The 21,249-nt window shown below is 36.3% G+C and overlaps 1 protein-coding gene across 1 annotated transcript in view; it reads right to left on the reverse strand.

The window, feature by feature from the left end:
- BIVM (basic, immunoglobulin-like variable motif containing) overlaps positions 1 to 21,249 on the reverse strand; it is a 33,027-nt gene that overhangs the window by 8,746 nt on the left and 3,032 nt on the right. The window contains exons 2-7 of the mRNA XM_069467585.1: positions 20,047 to 20,130; positions 18,324 to 18,923; positions 12,373 to 12,499; positions 10,088 to 10,183; positions 9,692 to 9,796; positions 9,379 to 9,473 (exon numbers count right to left, since the gene is read on the reverse strand). Of these exons, the coding sequence (XP_069323686.1) occupies positions 9,379 to 9,473; positions 9,692 to 9,796; positions 10,088 to 10,183; positions 12,373 to 12,499; positions 18,324 to 18,801 (901 nt within the window). The 5' untranslated portion in view covers positions 18,802 to 18,923; positions 20,047 to 20,130. The remainder of the gene's footprint in view (positions 1 to 9,378; positions 9,474 to 9,691; positions 9,797 to 10,087; positions 10,184 to 12,372; positions 12,500 to 18,323; positions 18,924 to 20,046; positions 20,131 to 21,249) is intronic.

A 21,249-nucleotide genomic window follows, 5' to 3' on the forward strand; every position in this document is an offset into this window, starting at 1 on the left:
AACTGATTTTTTTTAAAAACTCTTGAAAATCTTTTTAAAATTGTGAAAATGCCAAATAAAAAGTTGTCTCAGGCTGGGCACAGTGCCCACACCTGTAATCCTAGCACTTTGGAAGGCCAAGGCTGGAGGATGGCTTGAGCTCAGGAGTTTGAGACCAGCCTGAACAAGAGCAAGAACTCATCTCTACTAAAAATAGAAAAAACTAGCCAGGTGTGGTGGCACACACCTGTAGTCCCAGCTACTTTGGAGGCTGAGGCAGGAAGATAGCTGGAGCCCAGCAGTTTGAGGTGGCTGTGAGCGAGGCTGATGCCACGGCACTCTAGCCTGGGCAACAGAGTGAGACTCTGTCTCAAAAAAAAAAAAAAAAAAAAAAAAAAGAAGAAAGTTGTTCCAAATAATTGAAACTTCTAATAAGAGAACTTTTATTATGAATTTTTAATGGAAATCATTAGATATTGCATGCTTTCCTCCTAAGTCAAATGTAATACAAAACTTCTTTAGTTTGACTATGAATAGTAATTACTTTAACGTCCTGGAATATATTCAGGATTCCAGGGGCAAATGAGATAGGTAAGAAAGTCTGCTCTCATTAATATTCACATCGTTTTGTCTGCTACAAACAGTCTTTTACCATGTCCAAGTTTTCTGGAAGACATGAGGTGGTTTGTCTTCTGTAGAGTAATATTTATGGCTTATAATATATTATTATATATAATATACATAATATATAAATATATAATATCTATAAATTATATAGATCATAATATGTATGTTATCATATATATTACTATAATGTTTATGGGCTTATGATACTCAGGGATGTTTTTTCTCCTTACTTCAAGGTACATAACAGCATTCTGCCTGATTTAGATTAGGGATCAGCAAACTTTTCCCTAAAGGGCCAGATAGTAAATATTACAGGCTGTGGGTCATAGGCACTACTCATACTACTCAACTCTGCCACTGCAGCATGAAAGCAGCAGCTCAGGCAGTATGTAAGCAAAGGGATATGGCTATTTTGAATAAAACTTTATTTACGAAACAGGCCTCTGGCTCATGCATGGTAGTTTGCCAACCTCTAATTTAGATTGATAATTTTCAAACCTTTTTTGACATGGTGCTCCTTCTGCAAAGAAAATCTACATGGCAAGCTAGTCCATAAAAAGGGGTCAAAGCAGAGCTGCTGTGGCAAAAAAAGGGATAGGGAATCTAGCTGCCCACCCTCCTCCTCCATGAGCCCACGAGGCACCTCTGTACAATCGCTAGGACTCAAATGAGCACAATTTAAAAATCACTGAATTTCCTATCAATGGAAAACCCAGCCCTTGAGAAAGAGGTTGGATACTATTTCTTTAAAAAGACTATAGCAGTAGTTCTCAAACTTGAGAATGAAGAGCAAATTGCCAATATCCACCCTCAGAGTGTCTGACCCAGCAGGTCTAGGGTTAGGGACCAAGAATTTTCATTTCTAACATGTTACCAGGTGATGCTATTGTTGGCTATTTTGAGAACCACTGGTCTAGAGTTAAGAGGAAAATTTAACTCAATTCATGAGCACCTAGTAACTATATCAGATACTGCAGGGATACAAAAAAATAAGTAATACACAGCACCTCAAGGTGCTGTAGTAGGGAAGACGAAACAAATAACTTTAATATAAGGTAGAATAAGACAGTGCCACAAAGTGGGTATAGAATTCAAAGGAGAGAGAGCACATCAGGTTTGAGAAATCAAGAAGGGGTAGCATTCAAGATGGAACTTAAAGAAGTAGCAAGATTTCAACAATCCAGACAAAGGGAAGAGCATGAGGAGAAAACAAAACCACTGTAGAGGAAGGGATATAATCAGGGAACAGCACGTCATATAGTTTGGAATATCGGGTATGACCGTACAGAGAAGCCTACCGTAGGGCACCCCCACAATTTCAGGAAAAAGATCACTCTCTGAAATAAAAGACAGTAAATACAGCATTTAGTACATTAAGGTAGTCATCCAAGAAAGTAATTCTGTGTATGAGAAGACATATAAATGTATTACTGATAGAAGCTAAATTCAGAACGAAGTTCAGTCTATACTTGAGGATATCTAAAAATCTGAAACTTAAGTGACAAAGCAAACACTACCAAATACAAAGCTATGATCTGTATGGTGCAGAGAAAGAAGAACAAAACTAAGAGAATCAGCTGGCCTGTGGCACTGTTGAGAGGAGATGTCCTGAGCAGCCAACAAGAGAATTCTGGTCCATTTGGTATTATACAGGGTGTCCCAAAAGCCGCCATACATAGGGAAAGTGTAAATTGTAGCTAAATGTATCTTTATTTCAAAAATATTCATTACAAAATTTTACAAAATTTTTCCTTTGTATGAGGATTTTTGGTACACCCTGTATTTCTCACTTTAAGTTAATACACTAACATTCTGACATTTTTTGTATTTGTTTATTATAAGCTTGTCCTGTAGAGCTTGATCATCTACAGAGGACCTTTAGACAACTCTAGAAGGACTCACTAGAATGTATTTTCACACCTTCAAAGATAATAACAGCTTCAGAAACTATAATAAGTTATCCAGCAACCTAACATCACCCTGCAAGGCCCTTCCCCCCTTGACATCTTTTAAATACAACTGGTTCATAGAGGACAGCAGGGGAAGGCCACTCTATATTGGCTTGGGATGATACTAAGGGGTTTACGCTTTACGTGAGCACTAGGGAGCTCCTGCAGAGGGAAGGGGTATATTAGCAATGCACATTAAAGAGAATTATCTGGCATTGTGTCTCATATGAATTGGAGAAAACCAGTGATGAAGAAAGCAGAAAAGTGATGCACTGTCCCCTTGAGATGTGCTGAGATGGTGCAATAAGTGGGTAACAATGGTCGCAGCGAGGGTACATGTGAGTTACGCAGGAATGATGCAGACATAGACATTCTCTGTTAAGCAAAAGTAATGAATTGCAATACCCGCTAGAAGAACAAAAATTAAATACATGAACATAAGTATAATTCAAGCTAGCTGATAAACAAAAATGAATCTGGACTTCCCTGGCACAAATGTCAATGGTTAAGTAAACCAATACTTTGAAGTTATATGAAGGGATAGCTAATGTTGCCAACTTTTAGCACAAACTTTCATTGTGACTAATTAGATCTCTGGAAAAAATACTTTAACTCATATTAACAGGTAAGTTTTATCAAAATCCCTGGACTTTTTTTTTATTCTATGAGTGGTCTCAGTTTACAGTTGGAAATGAGCACGTCAGCAAACACTGGAGAGTGACTAAATCCAAGAAGTGTGGTCCCCAGGAAAACGTAAAGCCCATTGTGAGCAACAAGCCTAACAGTCCTTAAAAATAATTTAAACAAAAAGAGAAGAGACATTTCAAAGCATTTTTAAACAAACAGCACCAACTGACAATGGTTTTCACTACTGAACATCCCACAGAGAAATAAGGAAGCCTACTCCTGCAACTCTTTCTTCTACAACGAGAGAGAACAGAAAAGACGTTTGCTTTACACAGTTACCACTCCTCCCCCTGAATATAATCAGAATTTACAGGGTAGCACATGTGAGGTCATGGGCATCATATATAGAATCAAAGGGCAAGTCGGGCCAGTCCCTGTGGTCAAGGAGCTGGACATTCACATTAAATAGATAAAACATAACAAAGGGTAGCATATACCAAATGCCAAACAATAGATGCAAATAATCAGTGCTACAGAAATTAAGAGGATTCCAGAGCTAAAGTGGCCAGGGAACACTTCAGAGATGGAGCAGAGCTTGAGTGGGACCCCTGATTAGTGAAGCGAAGGTAAGAAAATTCCAGGGGAAGTAGGCAGATCCATTATCCTTCAGGAAATACACACAGAAAAGGAAACAGTGAGGAGTCAAGTATTCTGAAAGGGCAATGAAAGTAGGAATAAAATTTGAAAAATAAATTATTAAAGTTTACTTGAAGAAATTGCAGAAACCACCCCATCCCAATCAAAAAAAAAAAAAAGAAAAAAATTAAACAAGTAAACTAGGTAGTTTATCCCATTCCTCAGGTGAAAAAGACTGGATATATATTGGAGGAAGTTTAAACAAAGAGGTGAAAAAGTCACTGGACCCTGTGCCACACATCCTAGATTATTAAAGGAACTGGTGAATATACACATCAAATCATTACATTTAAGTGCATCATGAATAACTCAGGAGATGCCAGACTACTGGGAAATAAAACAAAGTACAAATCTTCAAAAGATCTATAAAGGAGAATTTCTAATAAAATTATAGTACTATATAAAATCTTAAAGTTGGACAGGACATTTGGTCAAAAATCTTGTAAAATTCCAGAATAGTGGGTTTCTAAATGTACTCTCTCCAGAGCCCTTTCGGTATTTTATTATACTCTTTTAATAGCTTACATTTTCTTTGGGGAATTTGCTTAAATTTATATAGCTGATGTTTCCTCTATACCCAGAGTTTCTTTGATAGCGTATTTTCTTTCATAGTCTAATCTCTCTGGTTTTTTCCTTTCATTTCACTGACCTGTCTCTTCTACCATCCTGCTGCTCCACCTAGATGCTGCTGATATGAAGATGACAAAAAACCGTGCACTGCTCTGATGAAATCCTCTTATGATCAATAGGCAAAAGACAAGTAAAAGGAATTACAAGTCTAGTTCTGTCTCCCAGGGCCCTAATCATAGTGTAGTGTTGGGACACAAGCCTAAGAACTGAATTATGTGGCTTTCCATGGTATCTCACACATACGTGTGTCAGCCTCTCCAATGGCTACTTCTATGCTCCCAGCCATACATTTTGGTCCACACTCCATTAAAAGAGATATAAAGTAGTCACATGATTCAGATAAGAAATGATTCTGAGACGTTCTTAACCTTATACCAATCATTTATAATGTAGAAGGCAACAAGCAAGGCACTGCTAAGATGTAAAGTTGAAAGAAAACTCATTTCCTGCGTTTAGGAACATATAACACCTAGAAATTTGAAAAACTGTCAACTGAGAGACTGCAGGAGACAGCAGGGGGATGCCCTGGGTTCTGATGCAAAGTAGAGCAGGCCTGGTCCACAGGGGCAGATGAGTCTGTGTTTGGAGGGGGGAGGGGGCAGCGGAGCCAGGAAAAAAAGATGAGCTAAAGAAAGAAGAAAAGTAAACATTATCCTTGCCATGTCATGAGAGAGAGCCCTTCAAAGGAAGAATGCTGGTTTGGGGATGGTAAACAACAAAATTCTCTTCTAGAGGTTTCCTAACTCCAATTTCCTGAATTCCTCATGCCTCATTTCTTCAACCTAGGTAGGATTCATCAAATTAACTCCTACTGAGCACCTAAGTGTCAGGCATCGTGATGCCCAAGTGAATAAATCCGCAAGCAAGGCAGCTGAGGTTTTTGTAGAAGAACCCGTCTGGTGTACTGAGATGGCAGTGAGTGAAAAGTTCTACCAGACACACACATGGCACTGTGACAACACAGGAGAGGGAAGGAGTTAATCCCATCTGGCAAGCAGAAGAAAAAGTCTTCCTCCAATTTAAGTCCAGGCTAGACAGATAAATAGGAATCTACCAAGGTTCGAAATCCTCCATTGCACACACTTCACAGCAGGCCACCCACAGCAGGGCACAGAGGCCTAAAGATGACCTGTACTTCACGAAGAAGAGGGTAAGCAGCAGCCAAACACCAGAGGACACTGGCTGGAGGAGGACACTCTGAAGCCAGTCCCTCAAGCACCACGCTGAGGGATTTGTGCTTCACCCTCTAGGTCAGGGGTTGTCAAACTCCCAGCCACGGGCAATTCCAGCCTCCAACCTACAGCTGATGTTGGAATTAATACTGAGCTAAAGTGGTTTTTACTTTGCTAAGAATCAAAAGAAATAATATTTTGTGACATGTGAAAATTACATGATATTCAAATTTTAGGTTCTTCAATAAGGTTTTCCTTGGACATAGCCACACCCAATTGTTTACATATTGTCCATAGCTGCCTTCAAGATCCAAAGACAGCATGGAGTAGTTGTGACTGTCCCAGGACCTTAGGCGAAGCCAGGAATATTTACAATCAGGCAGTTTGTAAAAAATGTTTGTCAACACTGCTCTAGGTTAACGATTTTCAGTATGGACACATCCAAGTGGTTACAAAAGATGAGCCCTTGGGGTACAAAACAAAATATAAGAAAATTTATTTAAATTGTCATATTTAAGAAATAAAGCAAGCTTTACTGATATCTGTTCTATGGACTGAGCGTGGATGCCCTACTTAACCTTACATCAAAAGGTCCTGGGTCACACGTGTATTCCGAGGGAAGGGCGGAACTTCTGCACGGCGGTGCTGGCTGACACCGCTCATCACTGGGCCATAACTTGCTTTCAGTGAACTGCTATGTTTCCAGTTTACGGGATACAAAATGTCATGGGGGTAAATTATATAAGACCTGTAATGAATAGAACTGATGGGGCTCTGAACAGGATACCCCAAAATATGACACCTTGGCATACTATTTTAAGCTGAAGGAAATTGAAATAAACCACAGACGCAGGAAGGTCTCTCTCTGACTTTCTTCCATGTCACCCCCGAACCCTGTTCCTGAAGTGAGCCATAGAAACTAGAATTCTCACTCCTTCTTCCCTAAAGCAGGCCATAAAACCTAGGAAGGTCATTCTCTGACCTCCCTCCCCTCTCCCCTGAAAACCGTCATGTGACAGATGTCCTGCCCTTTACCCAGAGATAAGAAATGTCACACAGGGATGCCAAGAAGAATCTGAACAGGCCTTGCGAAGTGCCTCCCAGCCTGTTACCATTAGATTATACCCTTTGTCCTCCAATCATATTTCAGCATGACTGTTCATAAAAATACGCAGCTTTCCCTGGGTCTTTGGATCTTCATTTCTGAAGGCTCCTATGTCATGTAAAACTTATATAAAATAAATGTGTATGCTTTTCTCTTACTAACCTGTCTTTTGTTACAGATGTCTCAGCCATAAATTCTGCAATAAGTAAAAGATACTACTTTTTCTCCCTTACAGAATCATTATTATAACTTTCTAATAACTGGAAAATGACTGTAAAACTCTTTTGGACTAGAAAAAGGTATGGCATATCTTGTGGAGTAAACATAAATGAATTATTAATATAAAAGACAAAGCTCAATTATGCATTTTCTTTTACAAAAGGTCCCCAAACCCACAGACTTGATGATAACATTCTAGTAACACTGATGCCAACAACATTCATCTTGGCAGATGCTTTTTAAAAAACAAAAAAAAAAGGTAACAACCTAAAAAAAAAAGAAACAACCAAAAAATCTGTGCTAAGAATATCGAGCATTTTGGGGAAAAAACAGTTTAGTAACGTTTCTATTGTTATATAACTTTGTTGCTGAAAATGATGTATGTTAACCATAAAAAAGATTAACCACATAATAGCTCTAAAATGCACTAGGACTATTGAGAGAAGCCAACACCAAGACCAAGAGAATAGCAAATGATTAAGTTTGAGATCTGAAATTAGACAGACTTGGGTTTGACCCCTGAATCCACCACAAGGAAACAAGATACCTCGAATGAAATCCAGAAGAAATGAGAGGGCAGAATCAGATACATACAAATTTCAGCTATTAGATCAAATACAGAAAAAATAGTTTTAACATATTAAAGGAAAAAGGGGACATGGAAATATGAGTAAGGAATAAGATACTATTTAAAAAAAAAAAACAAGCATATTTGAAAAAAAATTAGGTATTTTAGAATGAAAAACATGATTGAAAATTTCTTTTAAAAAACTCAAAACTCAAGAGATAGTGTAAAAAGCAAACCAGATAGAGCCAAACAGAAAATCAGCAATGAAGAAAATATATCCTTTCTTAGTTTTTCATTGCCTGAGGAATTATTAATACTAAGAGAGGTACGTTGACAGTCTCACTAGAAACAGAAAAAAATACCAACACACGATTTAAAGCTGTCTTTTCCAGAGGGGAAGATAGGCCCGTACAAATGTACTGAATTCACTCAGTAAGAATAAAAGCTAGCACTTATTTTGCCCTTATTCTGTGTAACGCAGGGTGTTGAGTGTATTGCAAATATATCTCCTTTTTTATCTTCACAGTGACCCTATGGAGTGGGTACAAATACGGAAAGATGGAAGGTCTACAACAGGGCTCAGCAAGTGCTTTGTTCAAGGTCACAAAACTAGTATGTGTAGAAACCAACACGTAATCTCCAAGTTTTCCTGATTTGTAGCTAACTTGATATACCCAATATACGTCAACAGAAATATATCCTACTCTATGTTCAGTCCTTGACCTTGGTAAACCGTACACTCTCTGCTGACAAAGACTCTCTCCTTGACCAAGCCTTGAGCCCTATTCTTGACTGGGCGACCTTGGGCTTCCATGTCTAGTTTTAGCAGGAATCCTGACAAGTCAGTTTAGAGAGAATCCCCCCACCTTCATATTGGATCAAGTCCCTTATCCCTACTCCCCCAACCCTTGATGTCTGAGCCCTTGGTCTGCCTTTAGCAGGAAGCCTGTTAGGCCAATTTAGCAAGAATCCCCCTACCCTAATGTCTCCTCTTAGTAATTTTCCACCCACTGAACCCCTCACTCTGCTTCTTGCCTATAAATTCCCGGCTGTCTTTGTTGTATTCAGAGTTGAGCCTGATCTCTCATCCCTATTGCAATGTCCCTTTTGCAACAGTCTTAAATAAAATCTTCTGTACTGTTTCACAAGCATCAGAATAATTTTTTCTTTAACAACATATTATACTTTTCTGATTTGTACAGTCAAAAGATGATTGTAGCTATTTTTAAAATGGAAATTGTTAATGCAAATTATTTAATTAGCACATAACTATGATCTTTGAGACCCACTCCATTAATATCTCTGTTATAACAAGACTTTTTATAATAGAACTTTGTCACTATCACAGTCTATTGTCCTACTGTTGTATGCTATTGTGCAGGTCGAAAAATCACATATTCTCAAATCCTTACACTCCCTTTTGGGAATGCAAACTCCACACTGCAGAGAGTTTTATCAGCACGCGCGTGTACACACACACACACACACACACACACTCACAAAGCCCACAGACCCAAACAATACAAACAATGTGTTAGAGTAACGTTTACAGCATGCCTTAAAGTTCTAAAAGTTCTACATGCAAAGATCAGAAGAAGTAAAAATATTAAACTGTATATTGAAAATTGCTCTACAGATTACTATATAATTTCCCCCTTGGATAAAGAGATATGAAAGTAACAGACTGTGTTGAAGATTTACATAAAGTCCCATGAATCAAAACAACCAATCTTTGAGATGGACCCTAAAGCGTGTGTGTGTGTGTGTGTGTGTGTGTGTGTGTATATATCTTCTATGTTCACCTACCAGTTTCTCCAGCTGTTTTGTTCTTCCCATGAGGCTTATATAGAACATAAGAGCATCCTTTTACGTGGAAGTGATCATTAATTTGTCTAAACCACCTGAAAATAACAAGAAGATTTGCTCATAGCAGCAGATTTCATAACAAAGATGGCATTATTCCAATGCTAAAGAAATTCAGGCATAGCCCAAATTTGGCATAGCTCTGAGAGGCTGAGGCCCAGCAACTGGATAAATGGTTTCCTATCAACACACATCGACAGCATTATTACTTTCTAAAACTAGAAATAAGGTATTACCTCTAAGAGGGACATCATACCTCATAAGTGTTGTATTTCCAGTGAAAGGACCAAACCTAATATCTTCAAATGGAGGTTGAAAGCCCAAAATATGTAAAGCTTCCTCTTGAGTAATAGGTGGAAGACTGCAAAAGAAACATTGTCTTTCATGTTATCATTTTAATCATATGGAACTATAACCTATCTCAATGTTAATATGTCTAATTTGCAAACAATTTTTGTAATGTTTTTCATTTTTATTTTATTGAAAATAATACATACATATATTTTAAGCTAAAAAATTTATCCTAAAATACAGCAGTTTTTTTCTTAATTTATGAAAAATATATTCTTAAAAATCTTCCATTATAGAAAAAGCAATGCCAAATTATTTTTGAATTTGTAGTTTGGAGATACCAATATATTGACATACTTACTTTCCAGCTCCCATTGTGCTATATAAGAAATTCCAACAAGAAATTAACGAGGAGATACCACAAGAAGTCTTGTATTGTGGTCGGCTTATGCAGTACCTACGAAAACAAAAGACTGTTTTCTTCACTGGAATGGTACAAAATATTCATACTAGAAATATAAAACTCACAGCAAATAAAAGTGTTAATATAATGAAAGTAAAATCTTCACTCAAAATATTTTCATACTTATTAATCATGTCATAAATACATAACAATAAATCATCCATTTTAATAAAAATATCTAAGTATGACTACTAAAGTAGATGTTACCCAAACCAATAAAAAAAGTTTAATGATATATAATTTAGACATCATCTATTAAAATTTTGGTGTAAACTCCTAGTTGAGCTACATACATGATTATGTGCAACTTCAGAAATAGTAGAGAAACAAAGCATTGCCTTCCATGTATCAACTTCTCAGAGAGATTCTTCAACTCAAACTAAAAAACATCCATTTATCATCCCCTATGTCCTTCTAAAATCCTTGAGCAAGAAGCCATGAAGTGGTGGTTCTATTGTCACAGAGGATTTTAAAAGTGAAATACACAATCCTTCCATGGCACAATTCAGTTACACTAAGTAATTCACACAATTTTCCAAATGGCCATGATTCAACAGAAAAAACTGAGGCTAATATGAACTGAAGGTAAAAGAAACAGACAATTCAATTTTAAGGAAGAAATCTGTTGGCTTTCAAATTATCTTTAACTGCTTTCTAATGAAGAAGCTAATGAGTGGCAGAAATGAAATGGAAAAACAAGACCTACCATCATTACACCAAATTTTAGTCTTGTCTGAAAACTTAATTACAAAAAGAAAAATTATATATATGTATATGTATATATATGCATTTGTATATGTACATAAGATATGCATATTGGTAGCAGAGAGGAAAGAAATACCTTGTCAATATGAAATATGGCTGTCACCACCTTAATCCAGTAAACACTCTTAGAATTTCTAATTTTGGATAATCCGATACTATGCTCCTTTTGATGTGAAGCAATATGAAGTATGCAGGATCACTTAAGTAGTATTCTTGCCTAAAATGTTTAACTGGAATCTAATCAAGTCTTTTATCTCCAACTTCCAGTTTACAGAAAATACTGAGTTTAGATGAATAATTTAGATAACTAAAAGGAAAAAGCAAACCGAGAAGGTAGGACATTCTACAAGATCTCTGGCCTAGTATCCTCAATAAGTCAATCTCTACAATTTTATTTGTCAATTAAAATAAATAAATATGTCAATCTCCTAGAATTTAAAAAAGGAGGGAGTAGGGTGGAGACTGTTCTAGATTAAGAGAAACCTAGGGGTCACAATAAGCAAATACATATGTGGTTCACGGTTGGGTCCCACTTCAAATAACCAGGTATGAAGACATTTTCAGAACAATCTGGTAAATGTGAATTTAGTTTGAGAATTAGATACTAAGGAAATATCATTAATTATATTAGGTATGACAGTAGTATTATGGTTAAATGGAAGAAAGTCATTTTTTAGAGATGCATAACTTAGGTAATTTATGGCAAAATACGATAAATATCAGTAACTTACTTGAAAATGCTTCTTCAAAGAAAAACTACATATATAACTCTATCAAAATTTTAGCATTTATTAAATCTAGATAGAATTATGTGAAATCACATACATGATTTTAATGATCAGTCAAGTCTGGGAAATACTGGCATAGTTCATTATTAATCTACTTCAAACATTCGTGGTACACTTTGTTTTTTTTTTTGTTTGTGGGGTTTTTTGGTTTTTTTTTTTTTGAGACAGTCTCGCTCTGTTGCCCAGGCTAGAGTGCAGTGGCGTCAGCCTAGCTCATAGCAACCTCAAACTCCTGGGCTCAAGCAATCCTCCTGCCTCCGTCTCCCGAGTAGCTGGGACGACAGGCATGCACCACCATGCCTGGCTAATTTTTTTTATATATGATTTTAGTTGTCCAGCTAATTTCTTTCTATTTTTAGTAGAGACGGGGTCTCGCTCTTGCTCAGGCTGGTCTCGAACTCCTGAGCTCAAACAATCCGCCAGCCTCGGCCTCCCAGAGTGCTAGGATTACAGGCATGAGCCACCTCGCCCAGCCTTGTGGTACACTTTGAATATTTAGAGATCCTGGAAACAATTTTAGAACTAAAAATATTTATTAAACATATAATTTATTAATTTATAAGCCATAGGATTATTGACAAAATATATATTTTAAAAATTGAGAAATAAAAACTGATACAACAACATTACCATCGTCTGAGGTCCAAGACTTTCCTCTGCTTAATATCTTCAAGAGGAGAATGCTGAGGACACTCCCTCTGAGATCTTCCTTTTTTATCTGAAGTTTTTTTCTTAGAAATTTGTTTCTTTGCATTGCCTAGAATATGAGAGTATAAAATAAGCAAAATTCTTAACATGAAGTAAACTGCAATGGCAAAAATCAATTATGTACCAAATTAAGAACTGCCACTAGTTCTTAAAATGATATTTGCAAACATATTACAATAATACATGTATTTTCTAAAAGAGTCTCCTACCTTAAAGAGAAAGAGAGAATAAAAACAAAATTTTTAAACCATAAATGCTATTTCCTCTCAAGTTCTAATATTTCAATTCCAGAGCTAGTCACTAAGCAAGTAAAAGAATCAATCACAAAATCTTTAGCCACATCTAGAAAATCAAATTACCAACAGCAAAATATTTAACTAGACCACTTTCCAGAGAATGAAGCCTTTCTATAAAACAATAAAAGCACATTAATGCAACTCTATTAAAAAAGTAAAAGCTCTGGATCTAATAATGTGATGATGTAATGTTTAAAAATATCTCCAGGCCTACAGAGGCCACAAAATGAATTAAGAATGATGCACACATGTATATTATTAAAATGCAATGTTAGCACCAGGAACTAGAATGGAAAACATGGTCTCCTTTCTTTGTATATGTATGCATGTATGTATGTGTGTACACACGTAAACACACACACATGCATGCACACACACACGCACACATTCTCCAAAAAACATCCAAGACAAACAACAGTGGTTACCTATTGGGGAACCAGGGAATAGAGAACTAGACAAAAGGGAGACAAAAGTGAGTGTGAAAATTTACGCTATTTAATTTTTACACTTTTTATTTCTGAATGATGCTAGTGGATTATCCAGTCAAAAAATTATATAAATTAAAATATTAATAAATAACATCTAAGTCTCATTTCATTAAAATACAATTAACATTTCAGATAGCTATGCTCAAATACTTTAACATCTTTCATACATATTCTATTTTAAATTAAATAATAAAATCTCTTATAAAAATTAACTGAAGGCTAATATTTGTGTGAGTTGTTCATAAATTAGAAAACACAGATTATATAGATATACGCCTAGTAAACAAACATGGGAAAGGATTCATTTTAATTATTCAAGATACTCTACCATAAAACCATTTGGCATCCAAAACCAGCTGGAACTCAGGAACTATCACTAAACAAGGAATTTCTGTAAATGTTACAATACCAAAGATTATAAAGTTGTGAAACAATGTTTCCCATACCTTTTAATTTATTCTGTCTTTACAGAGAACATGACATTTTTCATTTTTCACAGAGCTGAACAACCACTGGGAAACATGAGTAAAATTTCATTGTGTCAAATTTCCTTCACTGGTAAAAAATGAATCTTAGAAGACAGAAAAATGTTTCTAACATTTTTGAGATGTCTTCCCTGCCTAATGCCTTGATGCCTGAAGTAGTTTTCCCAGCCACTTAAAATTTTAAGACTAATGAAACATCAAAATCCATGACCTCAATAGGCCCAGAGAGTGGCCTGTACTTTCCTCTGAGGGTTACATAAGCCTGCCCGCTATTCTTTTTATTGAATCCTATGATTCCCCCTGGGATAAATGAGCACGTATGTTCCAAATGAGCATACTTCATAAAATCCCCACACTGCCACAAAGAGATCTGGTCCTACAGGCAAAATTTCATTCAGTGTGAGAGAAGGAAGCTATGTCAAAGTGGAAGCTAAGTTTGAGATGGGAACATAAAAAAGAAACACGTTAACACTTTCTTTCACCTCCCAATCACATCAACTCCAGTAACCTTTGCCCACTTCCATTCCTCACCGTACCCACAACATACCCACATAGCCCAACACCAAAAATACATACGTATTCACCATACCGGCTTTTAGAGAAAGGTATGAAGACAGCAAATAAAAATAGAAAATCTTTTTTATTTGAAGAACCAAAGGACGGAGTTCTGCATAATCACCATCACCGGAGGTAAGAGGGAACCCAGAAAGAAGAGAGCCACAGAAAAGAGGAGGCCCAAATTCTGTGCATAAATTTGGCAAAATCTTGGGCTGACCCCTGCACCATGCATGCAAAAAACAGACCCCAAAAGCAACACAGCTAAAGCTACAAGAAATGAGCTGAGACTGGAACTGTCCCCCAGAGACAGACTTTGCAGTTTTAGTTAAACCAAATTAACTGCCTGCCAAAACAAAAAAAACAGAAATAATAATTAACACTCTTTGGAGGAATATACCAGAGTTGTCATAACAGTCCCACTATCTAGGATACAATGCAAAATTATAGAACATGTGAGGAAACTGAAAACTGTGACTCATTCTCAAGAAAAAAGATAAGGCCAACTCTAAGATGGGCCAGATTTTGATATTTGCAAATAAAGATCTACAGTAGGTATCATAACTATGCATTATGAGATAGATAAAATGCTCTTGTCATAAATGAAAAGACAGCAAATCTCAGATGAGAAACAGAAGCAATAAAAATGTAAATTCTAGAACTAAAATAAATAGATGGAAAAGATATACCATGCAAACACTCATCAAAAGAAAGCTCAGGCAGCTATATTAGTATCAAACAAGATAGCTCTCAGAGCAATAAATATTGCCAGGTGTAATGAAGTATATTTCATAATGATAAAAGGGTCAATTCATGAAGATGGCATAAAACTCATAAATGTGTATACACCTAATAACAGAGCTTTAAATTACACTGTTTTTAAATCAACAGAATGGAGTACAGGAAGCATCAGGAATCTATCTCCCCACCTAGACAACAATTGTACTGGCAGAATCTGTCTGATGTAACTATTTTGGAATCTGGACTATATTCAAAGGATTGCAACTTTGGGGAAGCCTTGAATAGTAAATTGTAGTTAATTTTGGACAATTTCAGCTCATAGCAAGGTAACAGCTACTTAATGCCCCAGTGCAGTGGTGGGCAGCCATGCATGTCTTCCTGAAGTAGCTCTAGGTAGCTTACTGGAGGCAGGCTGGGCAAAAAGGACCATGACCTACAAAAACTGAGGATCTGGTCTATGGCCATACCACTCTGAATGTGCCTGATTGATCTCCTCTGATCTCGCTAAGCAGGGTTGGGCCTGGGAGGATTTGGATGGGATGATCTGTGTTCTGATTGCTGATTGCTGCTTCTGATCTTAGAGACACAGACACGTGGTGGGCAGCCATTGTTGCACCCTTCCCCACACTGTTGCAAGCCCCTCCCCCTCCAACTGAAGCAACTCCCAGAGGATTTAAAGGGCAAGCCCCCTTTAGTTTTTTTTCCTATTTTTGCTCTCCTTCATTATTCTATTTTTTTCCCTTTTGGGAGCCAGACATTTAAAAGTATAGTACATTTAAAAGCAACCACATATATAGGGAAATTCTTTAGAAAGTCAGTGTGCACACCCAGGGAAAAGCACAGTCTTAAAAAAGACCTAAGAAGCCCTTCAGTTTACACCTCAGACTGATCACCAGCACAGACACAACCTACAATGATCAAAAAACAAAAACAAAATCAGCAAATGCTGGGGAAAAGGAAAATCTCATTTCCAGAATTAGTACATTACTATATTACATTTGAAAGCCCAGTTTCCAACAACAAAAAAATCACAAGACATACACAAAAACTGTAAAGTATGGTTCACTCAAAGGAAAAAAAAAATTCAACAGAAATCATATGAATGAGCTAGGTACTGAGCTAAGTCCATCACAAAAAGACCAATACTATAATATATGATTCCACTTATATGAGATACTTAGTGTAGTCAAATTCACAGAGTCAGAAAGTAGAATGGTGGTTATCAGGCACTAAAGTGGTAATGAGAAGGTATTGTTTAATGGGTAGAGTTTCAGTTTTGCAAGAGGAAAAGAGGCCTGGAGATGGATAATGGTGATGGTTGCATGACAATATGAATGTACTTAATGCCATTAAATTGTACACTTAAAAATGGCTAAGGTGGTAAATTTTATGTTCTGTGCATTTTACTAGAATTTTTAAAAATGTGGTGTTTTTTAAAAAAGAAATTAAATGGAGAAAAGATAATTCCACAATCACAGTTGATGATTTTTAACATCCCTCTTTCAGCAATTGATAAGACAAAAATTAAGCAGAGACACAAAAGATGTGAACAACACTTTCGAACACTTTGACATAATTTTTATAGATACACCCAGTGACTGCAGAATGCACATTCTTCTCAAGTGCACATGGTACATTCACCAAGACAGACCATATGCTGGGTCATAAATCAAGTGTTGGTAAATTTAAAAACACGGAGATCATATTCCCCTGTCCACAGTGGAATAAAATTCAAAATCAATATTTTTAAAAATCCCAAATATCTAGAATTTAAATAGCATACACCTAAGTAATACATGTATCAAAGAAGAAATCACATAGGAAACTATAAAATACTTCAAATTAAATGGTAATAAAAATAAAGTGGATCAAAATTTGTGTGCTGCATCTAAAGTGGCACTTAGCAATTTAGAGTATTATATGCTTATAGTAAAAGAGTGTCAAATCAATGATCTAAGCTTCTATCTTAATAAGCTAGCAAATGAAGAACAAAGTAAACCCAAAGTAAGCAGAAGGAAATAATAAAGCACAGATATCAATGAAATAACAAACAATTGAGAAAATTAACAAAGCTAGAAGCTGATTATATGAAAAGATGAACAAAACTGGCAAACCCTTAGCTAAACTGATCAAGAAGAAAAGAGAAAGATAAAATAAATAACCAGTATCAAGAATGAAAGAGGAGTTATCACTAAAGACCTTATAAACATTAGGGGGATAACATCGTTAGGCCTGCAAATTTGACAACTAGACGAAATGGGCAAACTAAATTTTGTCAGAAATTAATAAGAAGACAATTCCATAATTATAGCTAGAGATTTTAAAATCCCTCTGAAAATTCTCAGAAAACAGAGGGGAAAATATTTCCCAAGTTGTCTTAGAAGACATGCATAGCCCCAATTCCAAAACCTGACAAAGACATTACAAAAGGAGAAAATTATATATCTATTACTCATAAATATAAAGTGAAATCCTCCTCTCAACCTTGAGAATTATAAATTTACATAACATTCAGTGAAACAAACTGATTTTGTAAATGAACAAGCAGAAGCATAGAGGTTTTACAAAATCATCAGCAAAGTCTAGAAGTAAAATACAAATACTAGTTCTACCTCTTACTAGCTGTGCAAATTTGGGCAAGAGACTTATCCCCTCTAAGTGTCAATTTCTTCACCTATAAAATGCGGATAACGGTACCTAGCTCATTAAATTCCTGTATTACTGTGAGTTCAAAAGAAAACAGTGAGAGCATTAGTGTCTGCCACAGGACCATCCCATTGCAATTGTGAAGGTTGTGCACTGCACCCTAGGTGAGCAGCATCCTCTTAAATTGTACAGTACACAACCTATGCAGTAGTACATGGAGGCCTTGCTGGGTGCTCAAAAAATTTTAACAGCAACAAAAAAAAGCTACAATATTATATAGTAGAAAAGAAAACTAGGTATTTATTCAGGAAATAAGACTTCATCTCCCTACAAAACTATAAAATAGTAGTATGTTATTCCAGCCATGTTATTAACCTTTTCTAAGCTACTGTCTACTTATCTATAATACCTGTATTTTACAACATTCTTAGATTTTTCAAAGCTCTCAAAATACAAAGGTTATGCTTGATGTTTCCAGTGGCAATGCATTAATGAACTAAATGTCCAAGGTTACTTTTTTAACTACAATGACAGACAAGATGATAGCAATGATCCTTATTTAGTGTCATACAAGGAAAATACATTTAATAGCAAGATTAAACAAGATGCAGTGTTTGTTTTCTCCCTCTTGTCACTTACAAACTTCATGGCTCCTTCCTTACCTGATTTGTGTTTCAAATTTGTGGTCACCCCATCGAATTCAGATTTATCAATTTCCCACGCGAGAGGTAGCTTGCCCAGGCTATTGGATAAGCTTTCTAAGCTATTTTCTTCATTATAGATGATTTCTGATGCACTAGTTGGGATACCAATGTATCTTGACGAATTATTTCCAGCAGACAAAGAGGTACTATCAGGGAGGCAAGAAGAGCGGGCTGGATTTGGAGCTTTATAGATTGAGGTTGCCTGGTTGAGAAAGGCATAGTCTGAACAGATGGCATAAATTTTTTCCCTAGTATGAGTCACCGGACAACTCCATGGATAATGACCATCTCCTTTGGGACCGAAGGGTGCTCCTGAGGCACTTGTGCAGAAAGATTTTACAGCACCTTGTAGGTTCTCTTCAGGAGACTTTCTCTCAGATTTGTGCTCACCATTTCCACAATCATTTGACCTTTCTGTTTCTGCAATGTTAGGCATTGAATGTCCTGTAAAATTTCTGTTACTATGAAGAAGCTGCAACTCTTTTTGTTTTTTTGAAAAACAACCTTGACAATTATTTACAGCATCCTATAAAAACTTGATTGCTGCAAAATGGGTTCCTAAGAAAAGAGAGAAGAAAAACGAATGATCAACAATCCCCTAGGCACTACAAACAACACTAAAAAATATATCAAGTATTATTCTATGTTTTCATTGAATATTTATTTTACAACTACTATATGCCTCAAGTCATAATCACTAACCATATATCTTATTTTAAAAATTAGTTTAAATAATATATTAGAATAACAAGAAAGGCAAATAACCCAGTTAAAAAATGGGCAAAGTATCTGAACAGTCACTTTTCCAAAGACAACGTGGAAATGGCCAATAAGCTCATGAAAAGATGTTCAGCATCATCAGCATCAAAAGCACAAGGAGAAACCACCTCACACCCAATAGAATGGCTATAATCAAAAACACAGATAATAACAACTATTGGTGAGGATGTGGAGAAACTGGAACCCTAATACATTGCTAGTGGAAATGTAAAGTGGTCCAGTTGCTTTGGAACACAATTCTTCAAACATTTAAACAGTTACCATTTGGCCCAGAAATTTCACTGCTACCCGAAAGAAATGAAAACATATGTCAACACAAGTGTTAATAGCAACATTATTCATAACAGCCACAAAGTGGAAATAATTCAAATGTCTATCAACTGATGAATATATAAATAAAATGTAGTATATCCATATAATGGAATATTATTTGGCAATAAAAAGAAATGAAGTACTGACACATGGTACAATATGGATGAACCCTGAAAAACATTATACTAAATAAAAGAAGCCAGTCACAAAGAACCAGATAATGTATTACTTCATTTATAGAAAATGTCCCGAATAGGCACATCTATAGAGACAGAAAGTAGATTAGCGGTTGCCTAGGGCTGGGGACTTGGGGGTGATGGGGTTTCTTTTTGGAGTAATGAGAATATTCTATAACTGACTGTAGCAAAGAATACACAACTTTGTGAATACACTAAAAGCCAATGGATTGTATATTTTAATGGGTGAATTATATGGTGTGTGAATTATATCTCAGTAAAGCTGTTTAAGAAATAATGCATTAGCAGTATTATTTAAAAAGCATATAGGCATAAAAGATACATGATAAATAACAGTAAAAGATTTAAGTCAATAAAAGATATAGAATTTAAATTTTTTAAAGATTCATTACCTGTCCAAAAAACAGATCCAATCAAGGTGTCACTAACTTCTGATCAGTCTCAGGAAAAACTGAATTTCAAATCTAAAATAATTCCTTGGGGAAAGAAAAAATATAAAAGTTTAAATAACAACTAAGGTGCATTCAAAGAAGCTAAAGATTTATACAAAAGGAAGTCCTTGGTGAATCAAACCACCACAGGTGATGCAGGTGCCTGGGAAGAATGTGCGGGTTTCTCCTGGCTCCAAGGAGAGCAACAGTTGAGAGATTCAACCCACCCGGGGTGATCCCTTTCTTTACTTTTAAGGTATGCTTTCTCTCTATTCAAATGCTTGGGTAGTAGTTTTTTGAAAATAATTTGGGCAGAATTTATAGCTGTTCACAGGAGCATCAGTTTGGTAGGAGCATCCCCACCAGAGGTGGAGCCTCCAGTGGTTTCATTTTGAGAACTATCACTTTCTTTTTGGTAAAGAAATATTAAGAGTAGGTATAGTGGTTCCCTAGACAGGAAGCGCTGATGCTTTCTCCTTCTGATTCATTTCATGGTGTGGTGGTGACAGTGGAGAAAGATGCAAAGGGAATCTCAGTACCAACATTGTGGAGACCAAACCCTGGTCTTTTTAAAGAACTGAGTTTCTCTGATTCTTAGCAGATGTCCAAAAGTAGCATTTTCTACTTCTAATCTGTGAACTTCACCCTTTTTTTTTTTTTGAAAGTCAGGGTGGTGGATAGAGAGGTATGTTTTTGTGGTGTTGGAGTTGTGTGGTTGGGCTGTGTAGGTCAGGAATGAAAGAGAGGATATGGTTATGGTGAGGGGCAACCCGCAAACGTTGCTGAAGTTAGTTTGGTGAGGGGAGATGAGAACATTCTAGGCACTGCACTTTTCATATCCTCATCTCAAACTTAGCTTCCACTTTGCCATGGCTTTCTTTCTCAAACCGAATGGAATTTCGCTTGTGGGGCCAGCTCTCTGTATGACAGTGTACGGATTTTATGTAGTCTCATTTGGAACATATATATAGGAGAATATTCTTATCAAAAACACAGGTAAAAAGAAATGACTGCATTTGAGCACAGAAGTGGGGCTGAGCTTCCTGGAACTAAAGACAAGGAACATAGCACTAAATTTATAAAAAGTGTAACAATCTGGTTTTGTTTGTTTGTGTTTTTCATTTGTTTGCTTTTAAATAATGGTCACTGAATAAGAATGATCTC

Source organism: Eulemur rufifrons, chromosome 4 (assembly GCF_041146395.1).
Source record: "Eulemur rufifrons isolate Redbay chromosome 4, OSU_ERuf_1, whole genome shotgun sequence".
Classification (NCBI taxonomy): Eukaryota; Metazoa; Chordata; class Mammalia; order Primates; family Lemuridae; genus Eulemur; species Eulemur rufifrons.